The sequence below is a fragment of the Rasamsonia emersonii genome (assembly GCF_000968595.1).
Source record: "Rasamsonia emersonii CBS 393.64 chromosome Unknown ctg1118621760459, whole genome shotgun sequence".
Lineage (NCBI taxonomy): Eukaryota > Fungi > Ascomycota > Eurotiomycetes > Eurotiales > Trichocomaceae > Rasamsonia > Rasamsonia emersonii.
Genome location: NW_013562985.1, coordinates 24,023 through 43,338, shown reverse-complemented (window position 1 = coordinate 43,338; position 19,316 = coordinate 24,023). Strand labels below are relative to the sequence as shown.

Sequence of the window (19,316 nt, the reverse complement as noted above, 5' to 3'; positions counted from 1 at the left end):
TTGTCCCCCCCCCCCCCCCAAACTCAACGCCTTTGAATCAGCTCGCGCAGCAATTCAGTCGGTTGATTGCAAGTCTGCACGCGGGCAGCCGAGGTAGGAGTGGGCAACTAACTGTTATGTCATGCGTGCACCTGGCTGGCTATGGACTGTTCCCTGGGAAGCGCGTCTAAGAACCCCTCGGCGTAGCGCCACTAAGCTTATCAGGGATGTCGAAATATCCTAGATCCAACCCTGGGGTTACATCTTCGATGCTAGTAGACGGGCCTCGCGCTACGGGCTCTTGACAATTGGACGGATGCCGCATCATGACGCACGGACTACGAACAAGCTCAATGAACCAGACTAACAAAAGATCGGGCGACATGTGAGATAAGGATCGGGAAGCCGACGGTCGTATTGGACACGACCCCCTCGAACATACGAATCCCTGCGGTCCTGTCAAGCGGGTGGATACACCGTCGCGTGGCCTGGTTCCTGCTCTCTGGGGTATATATCAGCGCAGCAAGCCGCTCATCCGATTGATCGTCCATTCTCCTTCCCCCCCCCCCCCTTCCTTTCTCACACCGTGCCAGGTCCCCCCTGTCTGACCTCCTGACGGGCAACGTCCAACTGGCCATACCTGTCGGATCATGGAGGAGAAGTCTGCTCAGCCCGCCGTGGCCGCGGCGACGGCCGTGGCGGATGCCAATGAGGCGGTCGACCACCTCAGGAAACTCAAGAAACAACACCATTGGGACCCCAATCTGCCCGAGGATGTTTTTGACGAAATCGATGATGCGCTCCATACGACTGATCCAAATGCCCAAGTCGGCGTGGCCGGAGAGCTGCTCGACAACTCGCCTTACCCCGAGGTGCGCGCGGCCGTGCCCAACTACGACGAGGGAGGTCACTCCAACACCATTCGCGCCTGGGTGATCGGCATGGTCCTGGCCACCATTGGATCGGCCTGCAATATGCTGTTCTCCATGCGAGACCCCTACATTGTTATCCCGTCTTACGTGGCCCAGGGTGCGTCAAAGTTGGACAATCGAATGAAGGTATATATATATATATATATGCTAATCATCATCGTTTTAGTCGTCGCCTATCCCCTCGGGGTGGCCTGGGCCAAGTGGATGCCGGCGATCAAGTTCAGCTTCTTTGGAATCCCGTGCAACCTGAACCCGGGCCCCTTCAGCAAGAAGGAACACACCATCACCGTCCTCATGGCCAATGCCAGCTTCAACGGCGGTGCGGCCTACGCCACCGACGTGCTGCTGTCGCAGCGCGCCTTCTACAAGCAGCGGTTCGGCTGGCCCTTTGAGATCTTCATGTGCATCTCCAGCCAGATGCTGGGCTTCGGCCTGGCGGGTTTCTTCACGCGGTTCCTGGTCCAGCCGGCCGCGATGATCTGGCCCGCCAACCTGATCAACACCAGTCTCTTCACAGCCCTGCACGACCGCAGCCGGCCGGATCCTTCCAAGACGGCGGGATGGACGATCGGCAAATACCGACTCTTCCTCTACACCATGATCGCATCGTTCGTCTGGTACTTCTTCCCGGGGTATATTGCTCCGTTCCTGAGCGTTTTTGCCTGGGTGACTTGGATCCGGCCGAACAACGTGGTGATCAACCAGCTCTTTGGCGGCTGGACGGGCCTGTCACTGATTCCCATAACGTTCGACTGGACGCAGATCTCGGGCTTCAACTTCAGCCCGCTGATCACGCCGTGGTTCGGTATCGCCAACACGCTGATCGGCATGGTCGTCTTCTACTGGATCGTCGCGGCGGCCATCCACTTCAAGGGGCTCTTCTATTCCAAGTACCTGCCCATCAGCGACTCGAACAGCTATGACAATACCGGCAACATGTACAATGTCAGTCGGATCCTGGATGACCAGGGCCGGTTTGATTTGGAAAAGTACAAGTCGTATTCGCCCCTGTTCCTGTCCACGTCCTTTATGCTGTCGTACGGGCTGTCCTTTGCCACCATCGTGGCGGTGATCGTCCATACGATTCTCTTCCACGGCCAGGACCTCTGGATTCGGTTCAAGAAATTCGGAAACGAGGAGGAGGACATCCACGCCCGGTTGATGGCACGGTTCAAGCCTGTCCCGCTGTGGTGGTATGCGGCTCTGACCCTGATCATGATCGCCATGGCCCTCGGAGTCGTCTTGGGCTATCCGACCAACATGTCCTGGTGGGCGTTCTTCATCAGCCTCATCATCGCGGCGGTGTGGTTTGTGCCCATGGGGATCGTGCAGGCGACGACCAACATCCAGATCGGGCTGAACGTGTTCACCGAGTTCATCGTCGGATACATGCAGCCGGGGCGGCCGATGGCGATGATGCTGTTCAAGACGTACGGCTACATCAGCATGTACCAGGGGCTGTTCTTCTGCCAGGACATGAAGCTGGGCCACTACATGAAGGTGCCGCCGCGGGTCACTTTTGCGGCGCAGGCGGTCAGTTGCCTGTGGACGTCGGTGGTGCAGATCGCGGTGATGAACTGGGCGCTATCGGCGATCAAGGACGTGTGTTCTCAGGACCAGGTCAGCCACTTCAGCTGCCCGAACGGGCGGGTGTTCTTCAACGCGTCGATCATCTGGGGTGCGATCGGGCCGCAGCGGATCTTCTCGCCGGGCGCGCTGTACTCGCCCATGCTGTGGTTCTTCCTGGCGGGCTTCATCCTGCCGGTGCTGATCTACCTGGGGGCGCGGGCGTTCCCCAAGAGCCCGATCCGGTACCTGAGCGCGCCCATCATCTTCGGAGGCGCGGGACTCATCCCGCCAGCGACGCCGCTGAACTATCTGAGCTGGGGGATCGTGGGGTTTGTGTTCAACAAGTACATCAAGACGCGGTGGCGGGGGTGGTGGATGCAGTACAACTACGTGTTTTCGGCGGGGTTGGATGTCGGGCTGGCGCTGTGCACGATCTTAATCTTCGTGACGCTGCAGCTGACGGGCACGAGTTTCCCGTCGTGGTGGGGGACGGAGATCGCGGCCAACACGCTGGATGCGTCGGACGGGGCGAAGCAGATCACTCTGGCGGACGGCCAGACGTTTGGGCCGACGAGTTGGTAGAGTGGTCAAAGCGATCTTTCGAAAATTTTGCATTTTGTGCGGAGTCGTGGGGAGTCGTGAACATGTAGTCATGATATATATAGCATTAATGTGATGTCGTCCAGAAACCTGGTTCGAGTGGTCATTCTCTCGGAAGTCAACAGTCTCTCGCCACAGAAATACTCGCAGTAATGATAGTCCAACCGTTATGGAGTAGACCTCTTTTAGTGGGCTGGCTGTGGATTACACCATAGTAGAGACCCTATCCACAAATATATAGATATATATATCTATCTATAAAAACTATCCTTACACAACAACATTCATCATAGTGAGTATAGAAAATACAGCAGTTCAGGGCAGAAGTTATTTCTGACTCGACGAAACTGAGACATTGAGATGATAAAATTACACTGTTAGATGACATATATCAGAATGCAGTAAGCAGCAACTTTCTGTGCTAATAATGTACTCTGCGCTGGACTTGGCTATATATCCCATTCTTTTATTCTATTTTAATTTATCCGGTCCCGCCAGCGGGTGCCCCCACGCTAGCAGAGTCTGGGGAAGCAGTAAAGTACTCCGTAATACAGCATGGAATCGAGCATTGCTGGAATATAGACAGTATGATATTTCGCGACAATTTTCGCTCAGAGCTATTCATCATAACTCTCGTCTTAATTTGGTGATTTCCATAGGTATATTACTCCTATTTACCATTGGATTCTTTAAATATTTATCTGTTGTGTTCTTAGATAGGTATCCTGCAATACCGTAATACAATACAGTACAGTGTACGCAGCTCCCCCACGCTAACTAGCTGGCAGCGGATCCGAAATGCGGAGGAAGTCCGGTCGAGAATCTACAACTATCTTCAAGATGTGCATACGGACGTGTCGTTGCTTGTTAATATTATTTCTGACCTGTAAGGACATAACATAGTCGAATATCTTCATATAGTATTTCCCTGCATGATCCATCTCTTCCTTCTTCTGCCTGCATGGCGCTCCTCGACGGCAAAGAAGTCGCCCAGCACAATTCCCCAGAGTCGTGCTGGATTGTTGTCAGAGGGAAGGTGTATGATGTGACAGGTGTGTATATACCTCTATATATATGTGGCTTTCATAGAAATGCATGCTGATGCTTACTTGCTTGCTTGCTTCTGCGCAGCCTTCCTCGATGACCATCCCGGCGGCGCCCGCGTTATCCTGCAATGCGCTGGTCGCGATGCCACGGCCGACTACGATGCCATTCACCCGCCTCAGCTGATTGAGGAGACGCTGCCGCCGTCTGCGTTCAAAGGGGAAGTCGACGTGTCGAGTCTCGAGCAATCCAAATCCACGTCTGAGCAGGGTGCGTCCACCAACAGTACTTCTGACGGCCCTCCCCCCCTCAGCAGCCTCATCAACTTGCGCGACTTTGAAGCCGTGGCCGAACGCCATCTGCCGCCAAACGCCTGGGCCTACTACGCTGCCGGCGCAGACGACGAGGTGTCCAAGCTCGAGGCCGAGCGCGCCTACCGGAAGGTGTTGCTGCGGCCGCGCATCCTGCGCAACGTCGGTTCGATCGACACGCGCACGACCATCCTGGGCCATCCCGTCTCGCTGCCCGTGTACATCTCCGCCGTTGGAATCGCCAAGTTCGCCCATCCTGGCGGCGAATGTACCCTCGCGGCCGCGGCAGGCAAGGAGGGCCTCGCCCAGCTGGTGGCTACCCGCTCGAGCATGTCCATCGAGAGCATCATGCAGGCCCGCACCAGGTCTGACCAGCCCATCTTCTTCCAGCTGTACATGCACAAGGACATGAAGCAGTCCGAGGCGACGATTCGCCGGGCTGTCCAGGCCGGCGTGAGCGCTATCTGGCTGACGGTGGACTCGCCGGTGACGGGGAAGCGAGAGCGCGACGAACGGCTCAAGGCGAATGTTGACGTCGGCGAACAAAACAAGATCATTGGCGGCAAAGGCCAGCCAGTCCAGGGCATTGCCAAAACTCTGTCGAGCACCGTCTCGCCCTACCTCGACTGGAACACGATTGCGTGGATCCGCCAGATCACCGATCTGCCGCTGGTGATCAAGGGGATTCAATGTGTCGAGGACGCGGTTCTGGCGTATAAGCACGGAGTCCAAGGGATCGTCCTGTCGAACCACGGGGGGCGATCCCAAGATACGTATGTATAAGACGCAGCTCAGTTAAATACGTCTGAACAATACTAACGCTATTTCAACTGCAGAGCCCAACCCCCCCTCCTGACACTTCTCGAAATCAACAAGTTCGCGCCCGACATCCTCGGCAAAGACATGCAGATCTTCATCGACGGCGGCATCCGGCGCGGCACCGACGTGATCAAGGCGCTGGCCCTGGGCGCGACGGCCGTCGGGCTCGGAAGGCCCTTCCTCTACAGCATGGCGGCCGGCTACGGCGAGGCGGGCACGCGGCGCATGGTGCAGATCCTGCGCGAGGAGATCGAGACCAATATGGCGCTGGTGGGGGCGACGACGGTGGCGGAGATCGACCGGGGCATGGTCAATACGGCAAGGTTGGAGAGGGATCTTACTGCGTATGCGAGGTTGTAGAGTCGCCAATGGACTAGCATATTCTTGATGATGATGTAGGTCTACAATAGCTTGAGATTACGTGATCGTCTGGCAGATGTATATTATATTATATCGCTATCTGTATGGATCATGCTAGTAGGGAATAAAGGGAAATAAACAAAATAAAAACAAAAAACAAAGAATAATAATACAGCAAAAAGTACAACCCATAGATATATTTCATTATGGAGTAGTTACTTGCACGTGAAAATGTCATTGATATCCATAAGAGTGGTCTTTCGGCCTTCTCTCCGCGAACCCAGCTCTCCACCTCGTCGAATAACATCACCGAAACAGAACAGAAAAAACAGAGAAAAAGCTTGTCATAATTGGCCAGAATATCGATCTTCGGCAGAATTGACACCTGTCTATGCACGTACATTTAACTAACAATTAATTTAGCCTGGAACTCTTCTCGATCATCTGAAAGAAACCAACCCCACGCCAACGGTCAACCCCCACGCTGCCCCGCGGGGGAAGAATCCCGTCTGTCAGATATACAGCTAGCTCAGCTTGAGGGGTCAATTTAAGGAAAAGAGCTGATCTGTTGTTGTCAGATTTATTGAAAGCATTTAGATACAGCTTTTTATTCCCCTGGAAAGACGACAGCTGATACTGCTGAGCTGACATTGAGCTGAATTCCCCTCATCCCGCTCTTCGACTGATTTATCTATCGCTCCTCGCTCTTATTAATGACCATGAGCGACGAGCAGATCGACGTCCTGCTGTTCGGTCTCGGAGCGTAGGTCCAACAACCTTCCGGAAAGAGGATTTTATCCTAATCGTCCTACAGAATCGGCTCCTTCTACTCCTTTATCCTCAGTCGCTCGAACCGCGTCCGGTTGTCGGTCGTGGCGCGGTCGAATTATGATGCTGTGAAGAGCAGGGTTTGTCTTTTACCTAGATGTATTGTACCTGGTTACACAGAACTGGCTGATGATGAATATGTTCAGGGTTTCATTATCGACAGCCAGAATCATGGCCGCCACACGGTGACTCCTTTCAAAGGTCCGTTCTCCATACTCAGAAAGGATATCTTTGCGTCAACTGACTGCCCCAGTCGTCAGAACCCCCGCCGAAGCAAACCAGACATACGACTACGTCGTCTGCGCCCACAAGGCCATCGACCAGGAGGCTGCCGTCGCGCAGCTCGCGCCCGTCATCGACCAGGACCGGACGACCATCGTGCTCATCCAGAACGGCGTCGGGAACGAGGAGCCTTTTCGCAAGGCGTATCCGCGTAGCACAATCATTACCTGTGTGGTATGTCTAGCAGCAGCAGCAGCAGCAGCAGCAGCAGCAGCAGCAGCAGTAGCAGTATCTAGACGACTGGCACTGACTTATTAGACCTGGACCGGCGCAACACAAGTCGAGCCCGGCCTCGTCCAGCATACCAAGAGCGAGAACATGCAGATCGGCCTGTTCCCCAACGACAGCGCCGACCAGTCCGTCGAGCACTCCCGCCTCGACACCTTTGCCAGCCTCCTCACCGCCGGCGGCACCGTTTTCCAGGCCATCGACGACATCCAGCGCCAGCGCTGGGAGAAAGTCGTCTGGAACGCGGCGTGGAACTCGCTGACGACGCTGACGCTGCTGGACACGCGGTCCTGGCTGGACTCGTCGCCCGAGGCCATGCCCATCACGCGCCGGCTGATGCATGAGGTCATCGCCGTCGGGCGCGCGTGCGGCGTGTCGACGCTAGACGACGACATCGTCGACAAGCTTATCAACCGCATCCTCGGCATGCCGGGCATTGGCAGCAGCATGCAGACTGACTACAAGGAGGGCCGCCCGCTTGAGGTCGACGCCATCCTGGGCTATCCGTTCCGCAAGTCGAAGGAGCTGGGGCTGAGCACGCCGACCCTGGACACTATCTATGCAATTGTCATGGGTGTGGATCGAAGGTTGAGGGATAGCAGGGTTGCTGGAGGCAAATAACAGGATATGTAGATGTAAGTGTATATAAAGAGCTGGAATGAGATAGATGGGTTTGTCCTCTTAACCTCGTTATAATCGAATGTATGTACATACTCATCGATATGCACATGGAGTGTATCGTTTCACGCCTTTACAAAATACTACTAGGGATTGAGAAATGGTAAGCTATTCCCTTATGTTTCGGAGGTATTATTTTGAATACTTTATCACAGTACTATCTCTGATACTCGGCCTAGCTGGTAGATATTCCCTTAATCTGTCCTGCAAATTGGTAATATTGATCAGCTGTAAGAAAACAAAAGGAATTACTCTGCTTTATGGACTCCAACTTTAATGACTATCTGTCTATCTATCTCAAGTATCTACGTAATAATTCGATAATAATTTGAGGTTGTCACACGCGAAAGCTATATTCTAACAAGACAAAAACATTAAACATTGTAGAAACAGAAGTCTATGTCTCCAAATACGTTAAATGTTTCTTAAAAGTCTACCTTAAAATGACAGGCAAAAGAAAAAGACTGCTGGACAAACATAGACGACTATTTTATTGGGTGTATCTGCTACGGTAAATTCTAAACGGTCCTAATGTAACTGTTAATCACTGTATGCACGGTACCATAGAAAGCAGAGCACCATAGAAAGCAGAGCACGAAACCCCCTCAAATCATTCGTAGTATTCCTGCAGATACTTCCCCGTTACTCGTCATGAGCGTGGGGGTAACCCCCACGGGCATCTATATATCTTATATCTCCCCGACCCAACATCTCCCCCCATGGGGTAAACCCGATCCACTTTGCCGTTCTTTTAAACCCGGTTTGAACACCGTTCTCCGTCTTCTGTATTATATTTGCTATCTGCGGTTTTTATTGATAGTTCACTGTATCGTATGGAGAATGGTTAGGTTGTTTCTAGCTGCATATGTATTGTCGTCATCGTCGTCATCAGGAATATACTCGATTTGTCCGCATTCAATGACACCGTTCCTATCCTTCCACTTGTGCTCCGCGAAGAAGTAAGTACAGTAATGTAACATATCGTAATCTGTACTGTATATTGTCTGAGTGGACTCCAATGACGCCGTAGCAAGGCGGACGCATGCCCGTAAGCTACTAGTCTCTACTCTGTATTCTGCAGCTATTTCTGGTAGACTGCCCTGTCCATATATTAGCCGTTATTAATCACTTTCTATGGTAGTATCTGTCATCTCAGGTTGTATCTCATATCTTCCTGTCGACTTATCGACTATCGACCTGTCTGTGTTATCCTGGATATAATGCCTTCTTAGGGGACGTTTCTTGCACGACCACTGTGCGCTGCAAATCACTCCAGCAGAGAGAAGTAGGGAGCAGGTCATGTTCAACTACCGCATCTACGTCCTCACCTCACCGCCTGTCTGGGCAGTTTTCTGTTTGGCTATGGTTAGTCTCAAAGCATCTATGATCTAGCCAGCTACCTACCTACCTCTCTGTCTGTCTGTCGACCTAACTGCTGTCAGACACCGGCTTCATCGGCGGCGCCGTCACCCTCCCCTCTTTCCAGCGCGGCTTTGGCATCACCCCGGCCAACCTCGCCGATGTCGAGGGCAACGTCGTTGCCACCCTCCAGGCCGGCTGCTTCTTCGGCTCGCTGTTCATGGCCTACGGCACCGATCGCCTCGGCTGCCGCCTCGGCCTGATGCTCCCCGGCTTCGTCATGGCCATCGGCTCCATCATGCAGACCGTCTCGGCCGGCAGGCTGGGCCTGCTCTACGTCGGCCGGGTCATCGGCGGGCTGGGAGTCGGGGCGGCGTCGATGCTGGTGCCGACGTATGTCGGCGAGCAAGCCCCGAAGAAGATTCGTGGGAAATTGCGTACGTCGAACCCTACCCCTGTGTTGAAATTGATGGCTTGCTAACCTGGCAGTCACCCTGTACGGCTTCTTCATCTTCTTCGGCATCGCCGTCGCCTACTGGGTCGACTACGCCTGCCAGCAACGCCTGCCCGCCTCCGGCCACAACTAGTCGCGCGTCCCCGTCGTGCTGCAGATTATCCCCGCCGTGGGCCTTCTGCTGGGCATGATCCCGCTCAAGGAGTCGCCGCGCTGGCTGATGAAAAAGGGCCGCTACGAGACGGCGCTCGCGAACCTTACCTACATCCGTCACGAGTCGACGCCCAGCCTGCAGACGATGGAGGAGTATTACGAGATCAAGGCGAGAGTCGAGGCCGAGCTCATCGAGACGGACGGCGTCCAGGTCAAGGAGATGTGGCTGCCGGGGAATCGGAAACGTGTCCTGCTGGGGTTTGCGGTCATGGTGTGCTAGCAGCTGAGCGGGACGATTGTGTTTACCTATGCATGTGGCTATCGAGCAATCAGTCAGTGTTCCGGCTGACTGTTTCTAGTACGCGCCTCAGTTCTTCCAAGAAGTCGGGGTCAAGTCCTCTTCGACCGGCCTGTTTGCAACCGGTAGGTCTGACCATAGCTTTCTGTAAACGTGCCGCTGACTCTTCAGGCGTCTATGGCATTGTCAAGACTGTCTTCTCCATGATCTTCCTCCTCTGGTTCATCGACCGCATCGGCCGGCAGCCGTCGTTCGTCGTCGGCGCCGGCGTCATGGGCACCGTCATGCTGATCAACGCGTGTCTGCTCGCGACGCATCCGCCGCAGGCCAACTCTGACACCGTGTCGAGCTGCAGCATTGCGATGATCGTGATGATCTATGTCTACTGTATCGACTATTCGTGGTCCTGGGGGACGGTGCCGTGGACCTACGTAGGCTGCGTCTGTCATCAACGACAGAAAGGAGCTTCTTCCTGCTGACTGGCGCGGCGAAATCTACCCCGACCGTATCCGCGAGTACTGCGTGGCCATGGCGGCCAGCACGCAGTGGGCGTTCAACTACTGCATCAGCAAGGTGGTCCCGATTGCGGTGCAGAACATCGGCTGGCGGACGTTTCTGATATTCGCCATTTTCAATGCGGGTATGTAGATCCCTTCTGGCTGCTAGCATGCTGACGACGCCAGCAATCGTCGTCTTCTCGATCCTCTTCATCAAGGAAACGAAGGGCTTGAGTCTGGAGGAGATAGACGCCCTGTTCGGCGTGGTGGAGATGTCGATAGACGTGGAGAGGGCGCACCAGAACGCAGCCATGGCCGCGCTGGAGGCTGAAGACCAGGATAAGGGGCGTGGCGCGCATCAGGAGTCGGCATGAATTAAATGATGATGATGGCTGTCAGCTCGAATTATAGTGGAGCGTCAAAAACAACAATTGGCTGTCACAGCAGCACGATGACCGAATAGACATGCCCTAACGTAGACTCGTCAGCAATTTGTAATTATTGTTTATCTGCTCCTGGGGATGTTTAGCAAATCTCCGCGCCGAGAACTGCCCCGCCTGAACCACTGGCAGGGGTCGTCCTGCAGCTGTTTTAAAACAGTTTTATGCCTGCTTAGTGCGGGGATCTCTGCTTAGTCAAGGACGCTCCATCGGCGTAATTCCAAATCATGTCAATCTGACGTCAGGCACGAGCTATCGCTGTCTGCACGATGACAAATTCTAGTGGCATGGGCCTGAAAGGGGAAGCGTGGAGAAATGGTGTGTAGGCAGATCATGCTGAGAAGAGATTCTCATTGAATAGAAAAGAGAAGAGGCCGGTGGAGGAGAAATGCGGCGCAGGCACAAAGGCGAAGAAGCAGCAATATTATTATATTGAATTGCCGTAACCCTCCGGTTGACTTTGAGGTCAGCTCACGCTTTAAATATGTCCATTGAACCAGCAAGGTCCTCGTCGAGCATCTTGTCGCCATCCTCGATCTGTCGCCATGCCTCTCACCGGCCACTGTCTCTGCAATGCCGTCACCTACTCCATCGACGTCGACAAGCCCGCGCTTGTCGGCTACGACCACTGCGATGACTGCCAGCGCCAGAGCGGCTCCACTTATTGTATTGTCCCTGCGCAGAGAGTCGTCGATCGATCGTGCTGACCGCTCTCAACAGCCCTCGTCGCCGTCGTGCCCAAGGACAAGCTCACGCTGAACGGGCCGACCAAGAGCTGGGCCGGCGTGGGCAGCTCTGGCAAGGCTGTCCACCGCATCTTCTGCTCCGAGTGCGGCTCGCCCATTGCCCACGACCCTGATGCGGCGCCGGAGATCATCGCCATCAAGGCGGGGACCTTGGGCATGGAGATCAAGAAGACCCTGAAGCCGGTTCGTGAGCAAGTTCTTATCGTAATGTTGGGCCAGGCATACTGACGATGGGTAGGACACCGAGATCTGGACCGTCAGCAAGCTGCCTTTCTGCCAGGAGCATCTGGCCCATCCGTTTGAGCATATGCCGGCGTGATGGAGGAGGACATGAATGGATTTCATCAATTGTCAGGATAGTTAGACCACCTCATACTAGTTAATGAATATGAGGAATATGGTTGAGCAGAATACCATAAGACTTGGTAGGGAAATGATTAATTCAAAGTGAGAGGAAGGGAGCTTTATTAGTGTGCAGTAAGTACACTAAGAGATGTGTAACCCAACACTGCAGATGATCTTCTATCAAGTATCTAATTTGCTGTGAAGGGTATTTTCACCCACGCTATCTATTGTTGGCAACTATTTATATCTACAAAATACACACCTATATGCCTCCTGGAGAAGGTTAGTCGCCATTGATGTCAGGTTTTAGGCTTGACCCTTGCAACGACTTGTTAAGAAATTTATTTCCTTTCAGTTTGCTATATGTGTACCGTATGTACAGTACATGTCTCATTCAGCCAGCCAGCCAGCCAGCCAGTTAGTGATATACCTGCAGGTATATGTACTCTACAAACGAAGAATAATACAACCGTCGCAATTCGATAGAATCTAGCTGGCCAGTGCACTCTACTGATTTCTAGAATATCACAAAAACTCTTTATCGTGACTCCAATAGTGGAGAATTCGATAGCTTGATCCACACTGTCGGGTGATATATCTCTGCGTTGTAGTCGTTTTGTTGTGGTCACGCGAGTCGACAGGAGATAAGAAGAGGGTTTTTTTTGAATTTTTCTTTCCATTTATTTTTTTCTTATTTTCTTCTTCGTTTTCTCTTCTTTTTTCGTTCTTTTTTCTTCTCCGTGATAACGACTTGATGGACCTTCCCGTTCGAGGCAAGGGTGAAAAGCATCTGATTGGCCAATGCCACCAACGATAAGGCTAAAACGACTTCAACTACCAAACTAGTCAACTAATAGCAACGATATTATGACTAAACTCACTCCACTCCACTGAATCGCGCGGCTCTCCCGGCGGATTGCGAGATAAGACTGTTTCAACTTGTTCTGGATTTTATTCTCCTGCCTTCGATCTAATCTGCATTCTGCTAGCCAGCCAGTCATGCCGGATCGGGCCGATCCACTGCAAGGTACTATCGCATGTGGCATATCGGATACCGGTGGATCAGGCCAAAATGCTCGAAATCGATGCTAAACTGTCTATCGAATGGCGCCATCAGCCCGGCTGCTGCTGCGCTCCACTCCGGCAGAGCTACAAATCCCCGCCAGGGCCCGTTATGAGAAAATCCTGACCAGGTCGCCGTCCAGACGAGTCACAAGAGGCTGCCGCAATTGGCGAAAATGCAGCTCTGCACGGTCGTGGCCAGACTGCTGGCCTTCCTGTCGACCTTGTCCTTGCTGTCGCTGGTCTCTGCGGACGCAAGAATTCCCCTGCGCAGCAAGGATGGAAACGGCAAGATTGCCCCCAAAGTCTTCATCATCTCCATGGTGAGTGTCTCGTGAAGATGCACATCAGCAACCATCTGACGCCTGCCAGTTTGCCCCCGAGGCTGAGGCCTGGTGGGGGATCCCCGAGTTCGACCTGCTGGCCCATAACATCAGCTTGCCCGGTCTGTCGCCCATCTTCCCTCACGTCCACTGCACCGCCGACCACGCCGTCTGCCAGCTGATCACCGGCGAGTCCGAGATCAACGCCGCGACGACCGTCTCCGCCGTCGCCTTCTCGGACCGCTTCGACCTGCGCCAGACCTACTTCCTCATCGCGGGCATCGCCGGCATCAACCCGGAGGTGGCCACGACGGGGTCCGTCACCTTTGCGCGCTTCGCCGTCCAGGTCGCCCTGCAGTACGAGTTCGACTCGCGCGAGATCCCGGCCAACTACTCGACCGGCTACATTCCGCTGGGGGCGTACGCGCCCGGCCAGTACCCGCGCAGCATCTACGGCACCGAGGTCTTCGAGGTTAACAACGACCTGCGCTCGCTGGCCGCCTCGTTCGCGCGCACGGCCAACCTGTCCGACTCTCCAGCCGCGCAGGCCTACCGGGCCAAGTACGTGACGCCGACGAACCGGCTCTACGCGGCCGGAGCAGCGCCGCCGTCGGTGGTCGAGTGCGATATCGCCACGTCGGACGTCTACTACAGCGGAAACATCCTCAGCACCGCGTTTGGCAACACGATCCGGCTGTTGACCAACGGAACCGGCGTCTACTGCACCACGGCCCAGGAGGACAACGCGACGTTGGAGGCGCTGCTGCGGGCGGCCGTGCACAAGCGCGCCGATTTCGCGCGCATCATCGTCATGCGCACCGCGTCCGACTTTGACCGGCCCTATCCCGGCGAGGACCCCATGTACAACCTGCTGTACGCTGACCAGGGCGGCTTCCAGCCGGCGGTGGACAACATCTACCGCGCGGGCATCAAGGTGGTCGAGGGCATCCTGCAGGGATGGAACCAGACCTTCGCGGCGGGCGTGAAGCCGAGCAACTACATTGGCGATATCTTCGGCACGCTGGGCGGCACGCCCGACTTTGGGCCGGGGCGGACGGTGGCATTGACGGAGGGAGGAGCATTATTACAGAAAAGGGGGATGGTCCGGAGGAAGGGGCGATATGTAGGGTATAACTAAATAAGAGCGTATAAGGACTGTAGTGTAGTAGATAGATTGGAGACCATCTCATGTATATAACACTGTATATCTGGAAAGGTGCAGGTGCGTATCACCGTACTGCATGCAGGGAATATACTCTCGCAGTTATTAGATGATCAGCTCATTGACGTTCCAGCTACTGCTGACTGGATAGATGGATTCCTGCAGGAGAGTGTTCGTGCCTGGCACGCATTGTAAGAATTATATTCTGACATGGGAAGAGTGATTTTATACAAGATCTAAAACGAGGATACTCTGATTAACTACTTGGGTAGCCAAGCGCAGAGGAAATGGCCTTTTTTTTAAGAACACTATTCAGTATTTCACCCTTATTTTAAATACGGCCAGGATTCATTCTCTATTTACACGACCTAATATCCACAAACGGACATATCCATTACAATCTCCTCATATTCCACCAATTTACCGATCACTCTCCCGATTTAAAGACCTTAAACCCACCCGGACACTGTCTCTGAAACACTCCCCTGGGATCATACTTCCGACTGACAGCTTTCAGCTGCCGAACACTCTCCTCGCCATACCCAGCGATGGGATCCTGCCACCCAGCCGCATAATTCAGATACCTGAACGGGCTGAACAGGCCGGCCCGCTGCGACGCGGCGTCGATGTCGTGGATGAGCTTCTGCGCTGCCGCTGTCATCGTCGAGTCGTCGGCTTTCTTTTTCCAGCTATATGCTAGCATTATCAGTACGTGTGGGCCGTCTGAGGGACGTAGACCGAGGGTGTTGCTTTGCTCTCCCCCTCCGGCTTCCAGGAATGGCGCCGGGATGGGCTGAAAGACTAGCGCCCAGCTTGCGCCTTCGATTGTCGTGATGCTCGACACGCTCTGGTGCCAGAGCCGGTACGCCTCCTGGATCAGGGGAAGGTTGACTTTGAAGGTTGTCGTCGCGAATTGGTTGCTAGGATCGTCAGCTAAATGAAATGATACGTGGATGCTGTCTATACTCACCGCGCCTCTTTTACAGCATGTTTGCTGGTCTCGATAGCAAACTCCCTCAGCGAGGCAACGCGCATCGTGTTGAGGAACTGCGGCTGCACCTGCGTGAAAGGCCGCAAGGCCGGTGGATCCTCGACGCCCTCCGCAGTGTACATCATATTGCAAAAGACCCCGTAGGCCTGCTGGACCTGGTTCCAGCTGACGCTCAGGATGATAGCCGCATGCCTGTCAAAGTCCGCCGCGAGCCCTGCAAACGCCTCCAGCTGCGCATCCACCGTCGCGAGGCTGGACACCACCACGCCGCCGTAGAACAGGCCCTGGCGCCAGACGCGCAGGTCGAACCGGGTGACGATGCCGAAGTTGCCAGCGCCGCCCTTCAGCGCCGTCCACAGGTCGCGGTTCTCCTCCCTGTTGGCGTTGACCACCTCGCCGGAGGCCAGCACGACCTCGTAGTTGTCGACGTTGTCGCAGACCAGGCCTTTCCTGCCGCTGAAGTAAGACATGCCGCCTGTAAAGTCAGTCTGAATATCATTGATATAGCATATGCAGAGACTGGTGGTACGTACCGCCTAGAATCAATCCCCCCACGCCGACAGCTTCATCCCGGCTCCCTGCGACAGCGAGCCCGAACGGCTCGAGAGAGGAGTAGACCTCGCCCCATCTGGCGCCGCCCCCGACGGACACGACGGATAGGTCCTCGTTCAAGCTGATCTGGTTCAGACCCCGCAGGTCGATGGTGACGCCAGCCTCGATGTTGGCCGCTCCGGCGTTGAGGTTGTGGCCGCCTGCGCGCACGGCGAAGGGGATTTCGTGCTCGACCAGTGCTTGGACAGTAGTGACCACGTCTGCGGTCGTCTTGGGCGTCACGACGCAGGCAGGCGATATCTCCCGCTCCTGCAGGGAAAAGTAGGATGCCTGGATGGCGGCATATTCGTCGTGGCAGGGAAGGACGACCTTGTTCGGCAGCTCCTGGGATAGGTGCTCACACTGGCGTCAGAGTCAATATATGCCCTAGCATTCTGGTTGACAGTCAGAAGGATGACATACGACAGCTTTGATCTTGCTCATGACGAGCTGGCCAGATCGAGCCAATATGCAGCTTGGAGATTTTTGTCTGGATAACGTCGCTGCTTTAAGCCCGATCGCTGCTCGATCGTGGAATCCAGATGGCAGCTCTGTGCGATATTGAAGGATGCAGTTATCCTATCAATGACGAAACTGGATATGAGTTGTGAAATGCAGCAGCAAGCTGCATGACGTCTGGCTGGACTGGACTGCTTATTCACTGACTACAGTGGAGACAAAATATATAGCTTTGCTGGATTTGTTACACAAGGCTTACTCATGGCTGTCAATCGAGTCATGTAGTGAATGGAAGACTTATGGTGACACAGCATGCTGACAGGCCCATTCTGTCGGAATTTTCCTCGACAGTTACGACTGACATGGAATACTTCTCTAGTGAATGGAATTTCGAATCGATAGGTTTCCTTTCACGCCCGCATCACCCTCTGAAACAATCCCACCCTGCTCGTCCAGCTGCGACACCTCTTGCCAAAGACATACATGGGCACCGCCGTCAGACAGATAAAGACGTGCACGCCGCCCACGATGCAAAACACATCCTTGGGCCCCTGGCTCGAGATCCACGCCGAGACGAAGTAGTTCATCCCGAACGAATAGATGTTGCGCAGGTTGATGGCCGCAAACGCCTCGGGCGCCTTGTCGCGGTGGCAGTCGGTCAGATACCCGTACACGGCGATGGACATGAACCCGACGCTGAAGTACTGCAGCCCGTAGAAGATGACCGGTCCGATCCAGGGATCTTCCGCCTGCAGGGACATGCCGAAGCCGAAGAAGGACATCCCCCCGAGCACGAGCGTGACGACGATGATCACCAGCCGGAATTCCGGCTCGTAGATGCCGTTGTTGCGGCGGCTCATCGCTTTGGCGACAAAGTCGGCCGACGGACCAGAGATGAACGCCCCAATGATGGCCCCGATCAGCGGCGCAATCGCCACGAGACCGACGCCGGACACGCTGAAGTTGTACGGCGGGACAGTGAAGATCTGTGCCAGGACACTTCCCACGACGACCAGCCAGGACGTGGTCAGTCCGTAGGCGAAGAAGGAGAAGATCACCTGCGGGAAGACCAGCATCATCAGCGGACGGGTCAGCACCTTCCAGAAGGGGTCGTCCGAGACACGGCCGTGGAAGATCTGCAGGTCGTTCCAGTAGCTGTGCTTGGGCTCGATTTCAGAGACGTTGGTCTCGGCGCGCTCGATCGTGTCGGCCGACGGTTTCACTGCTGCCAGCTCCGCGGCCTTGTCCTCCGTCCCCAGGTCCGTGTTGAGGACTGCGTCGCGACGATAGGCGGTCTCCGGGCAGAAGAAGAAGAGGACGACGATCCAGACGCCGTAGATGACGGCGCAGATCCCGTACGTCCAGTTCCAGCCCAGATCCTGGATGATGTAGCCGGAGATGATGGTCCCGCCGCCGACGCCGATGGACAGGCAGAGACCCCAGGCGGCCAGGCGCACGCCGCGCTGATGGACGAAATAGAGATCGGCGATTGTCGAGGTGACCAGCCTGGTTGCATTAGTATCGATACGATTAGGATGGTGTTTCTTCACCTACACTTCAAACGGCGACATGCCCACGCAGCCCACCAAGCGCGAGGCAAGCAGCGACCGGTACGAATGCGCAAAGTACGCCCACACGCTGCTGATGAAGAGCAGCAGGTTGCCCAGCAGGAAAATCGGCCGCCGCCCCCAGATGACGGCCAGCGACTGGGTGAAGAAGCACGACACGCCGATGACGAAGACGCCCCAGCCGAGCCCGCCGTTGAGCGCGTTGTACGACATGTGGAACTGCTCGCTCATCATGGCGTAGCCAGGGGATATCATGGGGCCCTTATACAATCAGCATGAAGAATACTTGACCAGGAGTAAAACCGCGCATACCCACGCCCCGACCACCGCCGTATCGATACAGATCAGAAACAGCATCACATCCTTCTTCCACAGCGGCCAGTTGAGCGGGTCATTCGGGCTGTTGGACGGCTGGGGAACGAGCAGCACGTCGGAATTCCGGCCCTTGTCGTGGCGGAGGACCGACGTGTCGGCCCCGAGCACGTCGGTCAGCAGCGCCGTCCCGGGGACATGCTCCAGGTGATCATCTTCCAGGACGCCGAGGCCCATGGTTGTACTGTTGTAGGGATGATGGAATAAAAGAAAAAGACCAGCAATGTCCTCTCTGCATGGTCGTCCCTGTTGGGCTGGCAGCATATATAGGACAGCCATCGGCAAGATACAACCGATGGTCGGGAGAGTAGGACCTCATGTGGGGTTGACCGGCGACGATATTATACTGCCGTAATTATATTATGGAAAGGGTGATTGAGATTGCCAATTCAACAATTCCTGTTCATGCTGATAGGGTTGACACTGGCTGTCCCAGATTCAAAGTCGCTGATATAATGTCAAGCGCCTGTGTTGCATGACGACAGGTAAGACGCAAAAAAGGAAAGAAAGAGAGAGAACCAGAGATGAGACAAGCTTTCACAGCGCATTAGCTACATCTATTTCCAGCTAGTACAAGGGAAATGATGGCTGTCCCGTATGGGAATGAAGATATATTTATATATATAATCAATCGGAGTAGATTAAAGAATCTGGACAATGATGCTCAACTCGACTGCATTTGCAGCGTCCAGGTCGATCAAAGTGAAAAAAGAAGCATCAAACTCAATAAATATCAAGACCCGAAGACATGGAGGCATATTATCCTCCAACAGGCACAATTTTCTGCGTAACCGACCCGCCAGAAAGGGATTCCGCAGCATTGTTGTTCTCTAGGCATTGTTTCAACGTGTTTGCTGAGCGAAGAG

General features: G+C 54.5%; 7 protein-coding genes across 7 annotated transcripts; 5 read left to right on the top strand and 2 right to left on the bottom strand.

Annotated features, from left to right (window-relative positions):
• Positions 1-629: 629 nt before the first annotated feature.
• Positions 630-3,062, top strand: T310_6850 (Small oligopeptide transporter, OPT family; the record flags this gene model as incomplete). The annotated part of the gene is made up of 2 exons (XM_013470357.1): positions 630-1,008; positions 1,078-3,062. The coding sequence occupies 2 exons, from the start codon at positions 630-632 to the stop codon at positions 3,060-3,062; spliced, it is 2,364 nt and encodes a 787-aa protein (XP_013325811.1).
• A 445-nt stretch (positions 3,063-3,507) lies between these two features.
• T310_6849 ((S)-2-hydroxy-acid oxidase) lies at positions 3,508-5,614 on the top strand (the record flags this gene model as incomplete). The annotated part of the gene is made up of 5 exons (XM_013470356.1): positions 3,508-3,665; positions 3,830-3,835; positions 3,984-4,132; positions 4,170-5,208; positions 5,272-5,614. 5 exons carry the CDS (start codon positions 3,508-3,510, stop codon positions 5,612-5,614), a joined length of 1,695 nt encoding a protein of 564 aa, XP_013325810.1.
• A 719-nt stretch (positions 5,615-6,333) lies between these two features.
• On the top strand, positions 6,334-7,816 carry T310_6848 (2-dehydropantoate 2-reductase; the record flags this gene model as incomplete). Its single annotated transcript, XM_013470355.1, has 7 exons — positions 6,334-6,377; positions 6,429-6,643; positions 6,696-6,898; positions 6,983-7,539; positions 7,620-7,654; positions 7,721-7,733; positions 7,786-7,816. The coding sequence occupies 7 exons, from the start codon at positions 6,334-6,336 to the stop codon at positions 7,814-7,816; spliced, it is 1,098 nt and encodes a 365-aa protein (XP_013325809.1).
• A 635-nt stretch (positions 7,817-8,451) lies between these two features.
• Positions 8,452-10,704, bottom strand: T310_6847 (uncharacterized protein; the record flags this gene model as incomplete). The annotated part of the gene is made up of 5 exons (XM_013470354.1): positions 8,452-8,730; positions 8,959-8,982; positions 9,075-9,371; positions 9,472-9,914; positions 10,326-10,704. The coding sequence occupies 5 exons, from the start codon at positions 10,702-10,704 to the stop codon at positions 8,452-8,454; spliced, it is 1,422 nt and encodes a 473-aa protein (XP_013325808.1).
• A 672-nt stretch (positions 10,705-11,376) lies between these two features.
• Positions 11,377-11,880, top strand: T310_6846 (uncharacterized protein; the record flags this gene model as incomplete). The annotated part of the gene is made up of 3 exons (XM_013470353.1): positions 11,377-11,497; positions 11,552-11,764; positions 11,816-11,880. The coding sequence occupies 3 exons, from the start codon at positions 11,377-11,379 to the stop codon at positions 11,878-11,880; spliced, it is 399 nt and encodes a 132-aa protein (XP_013325807.1).
• A 1,280-nt stretch (positions 11,881-13,160) lies between these two features.
• On the top strand, positions 13,161-14,664 carry T310_6845 (Purine nucleoside permease; the record flags this gene model as incomplete). Its single annotated transcript, XM_013470352.1, has 3 exons — positions 13,161-13,307; positions 13,357-14,430; positions 14,530-14,664. The coding sequence occupies 3 exons, from the start codon at positions 13,161-13,163 to the stop codon at positions 14,662-14,664; spliced, it is 1,356 nt and encodes a 451-aa protein (XP_013325806.1).
• A 232-nt stretch (positions 14,665-14,896) lies between these two features.
• Positions 14,897-18,627, bottom strand: T310_6844 (uncharacterized protein; the record flags this gene model as incomplete). Its single annotated transcript, XM_013470351.1, has 8 exons — positions 14,897-15,389; positions 15,440-15,935; positions 15,994-16,414; positions 16,475-16,602; positions 16,770-16,885; positions 16,994-18,016; positions 18,065-18,339; positions 18,391-18,627. 8 exons carry the CDS (start codon positions 18,625-18,627, stop codon positions 14,897-14,899), a joined length of 3,189 nt encoding a protein of 1,062 aa, XP_013325805.1.
• Positions 18,628-19,316: the final 689 nt, after the last annotated feature.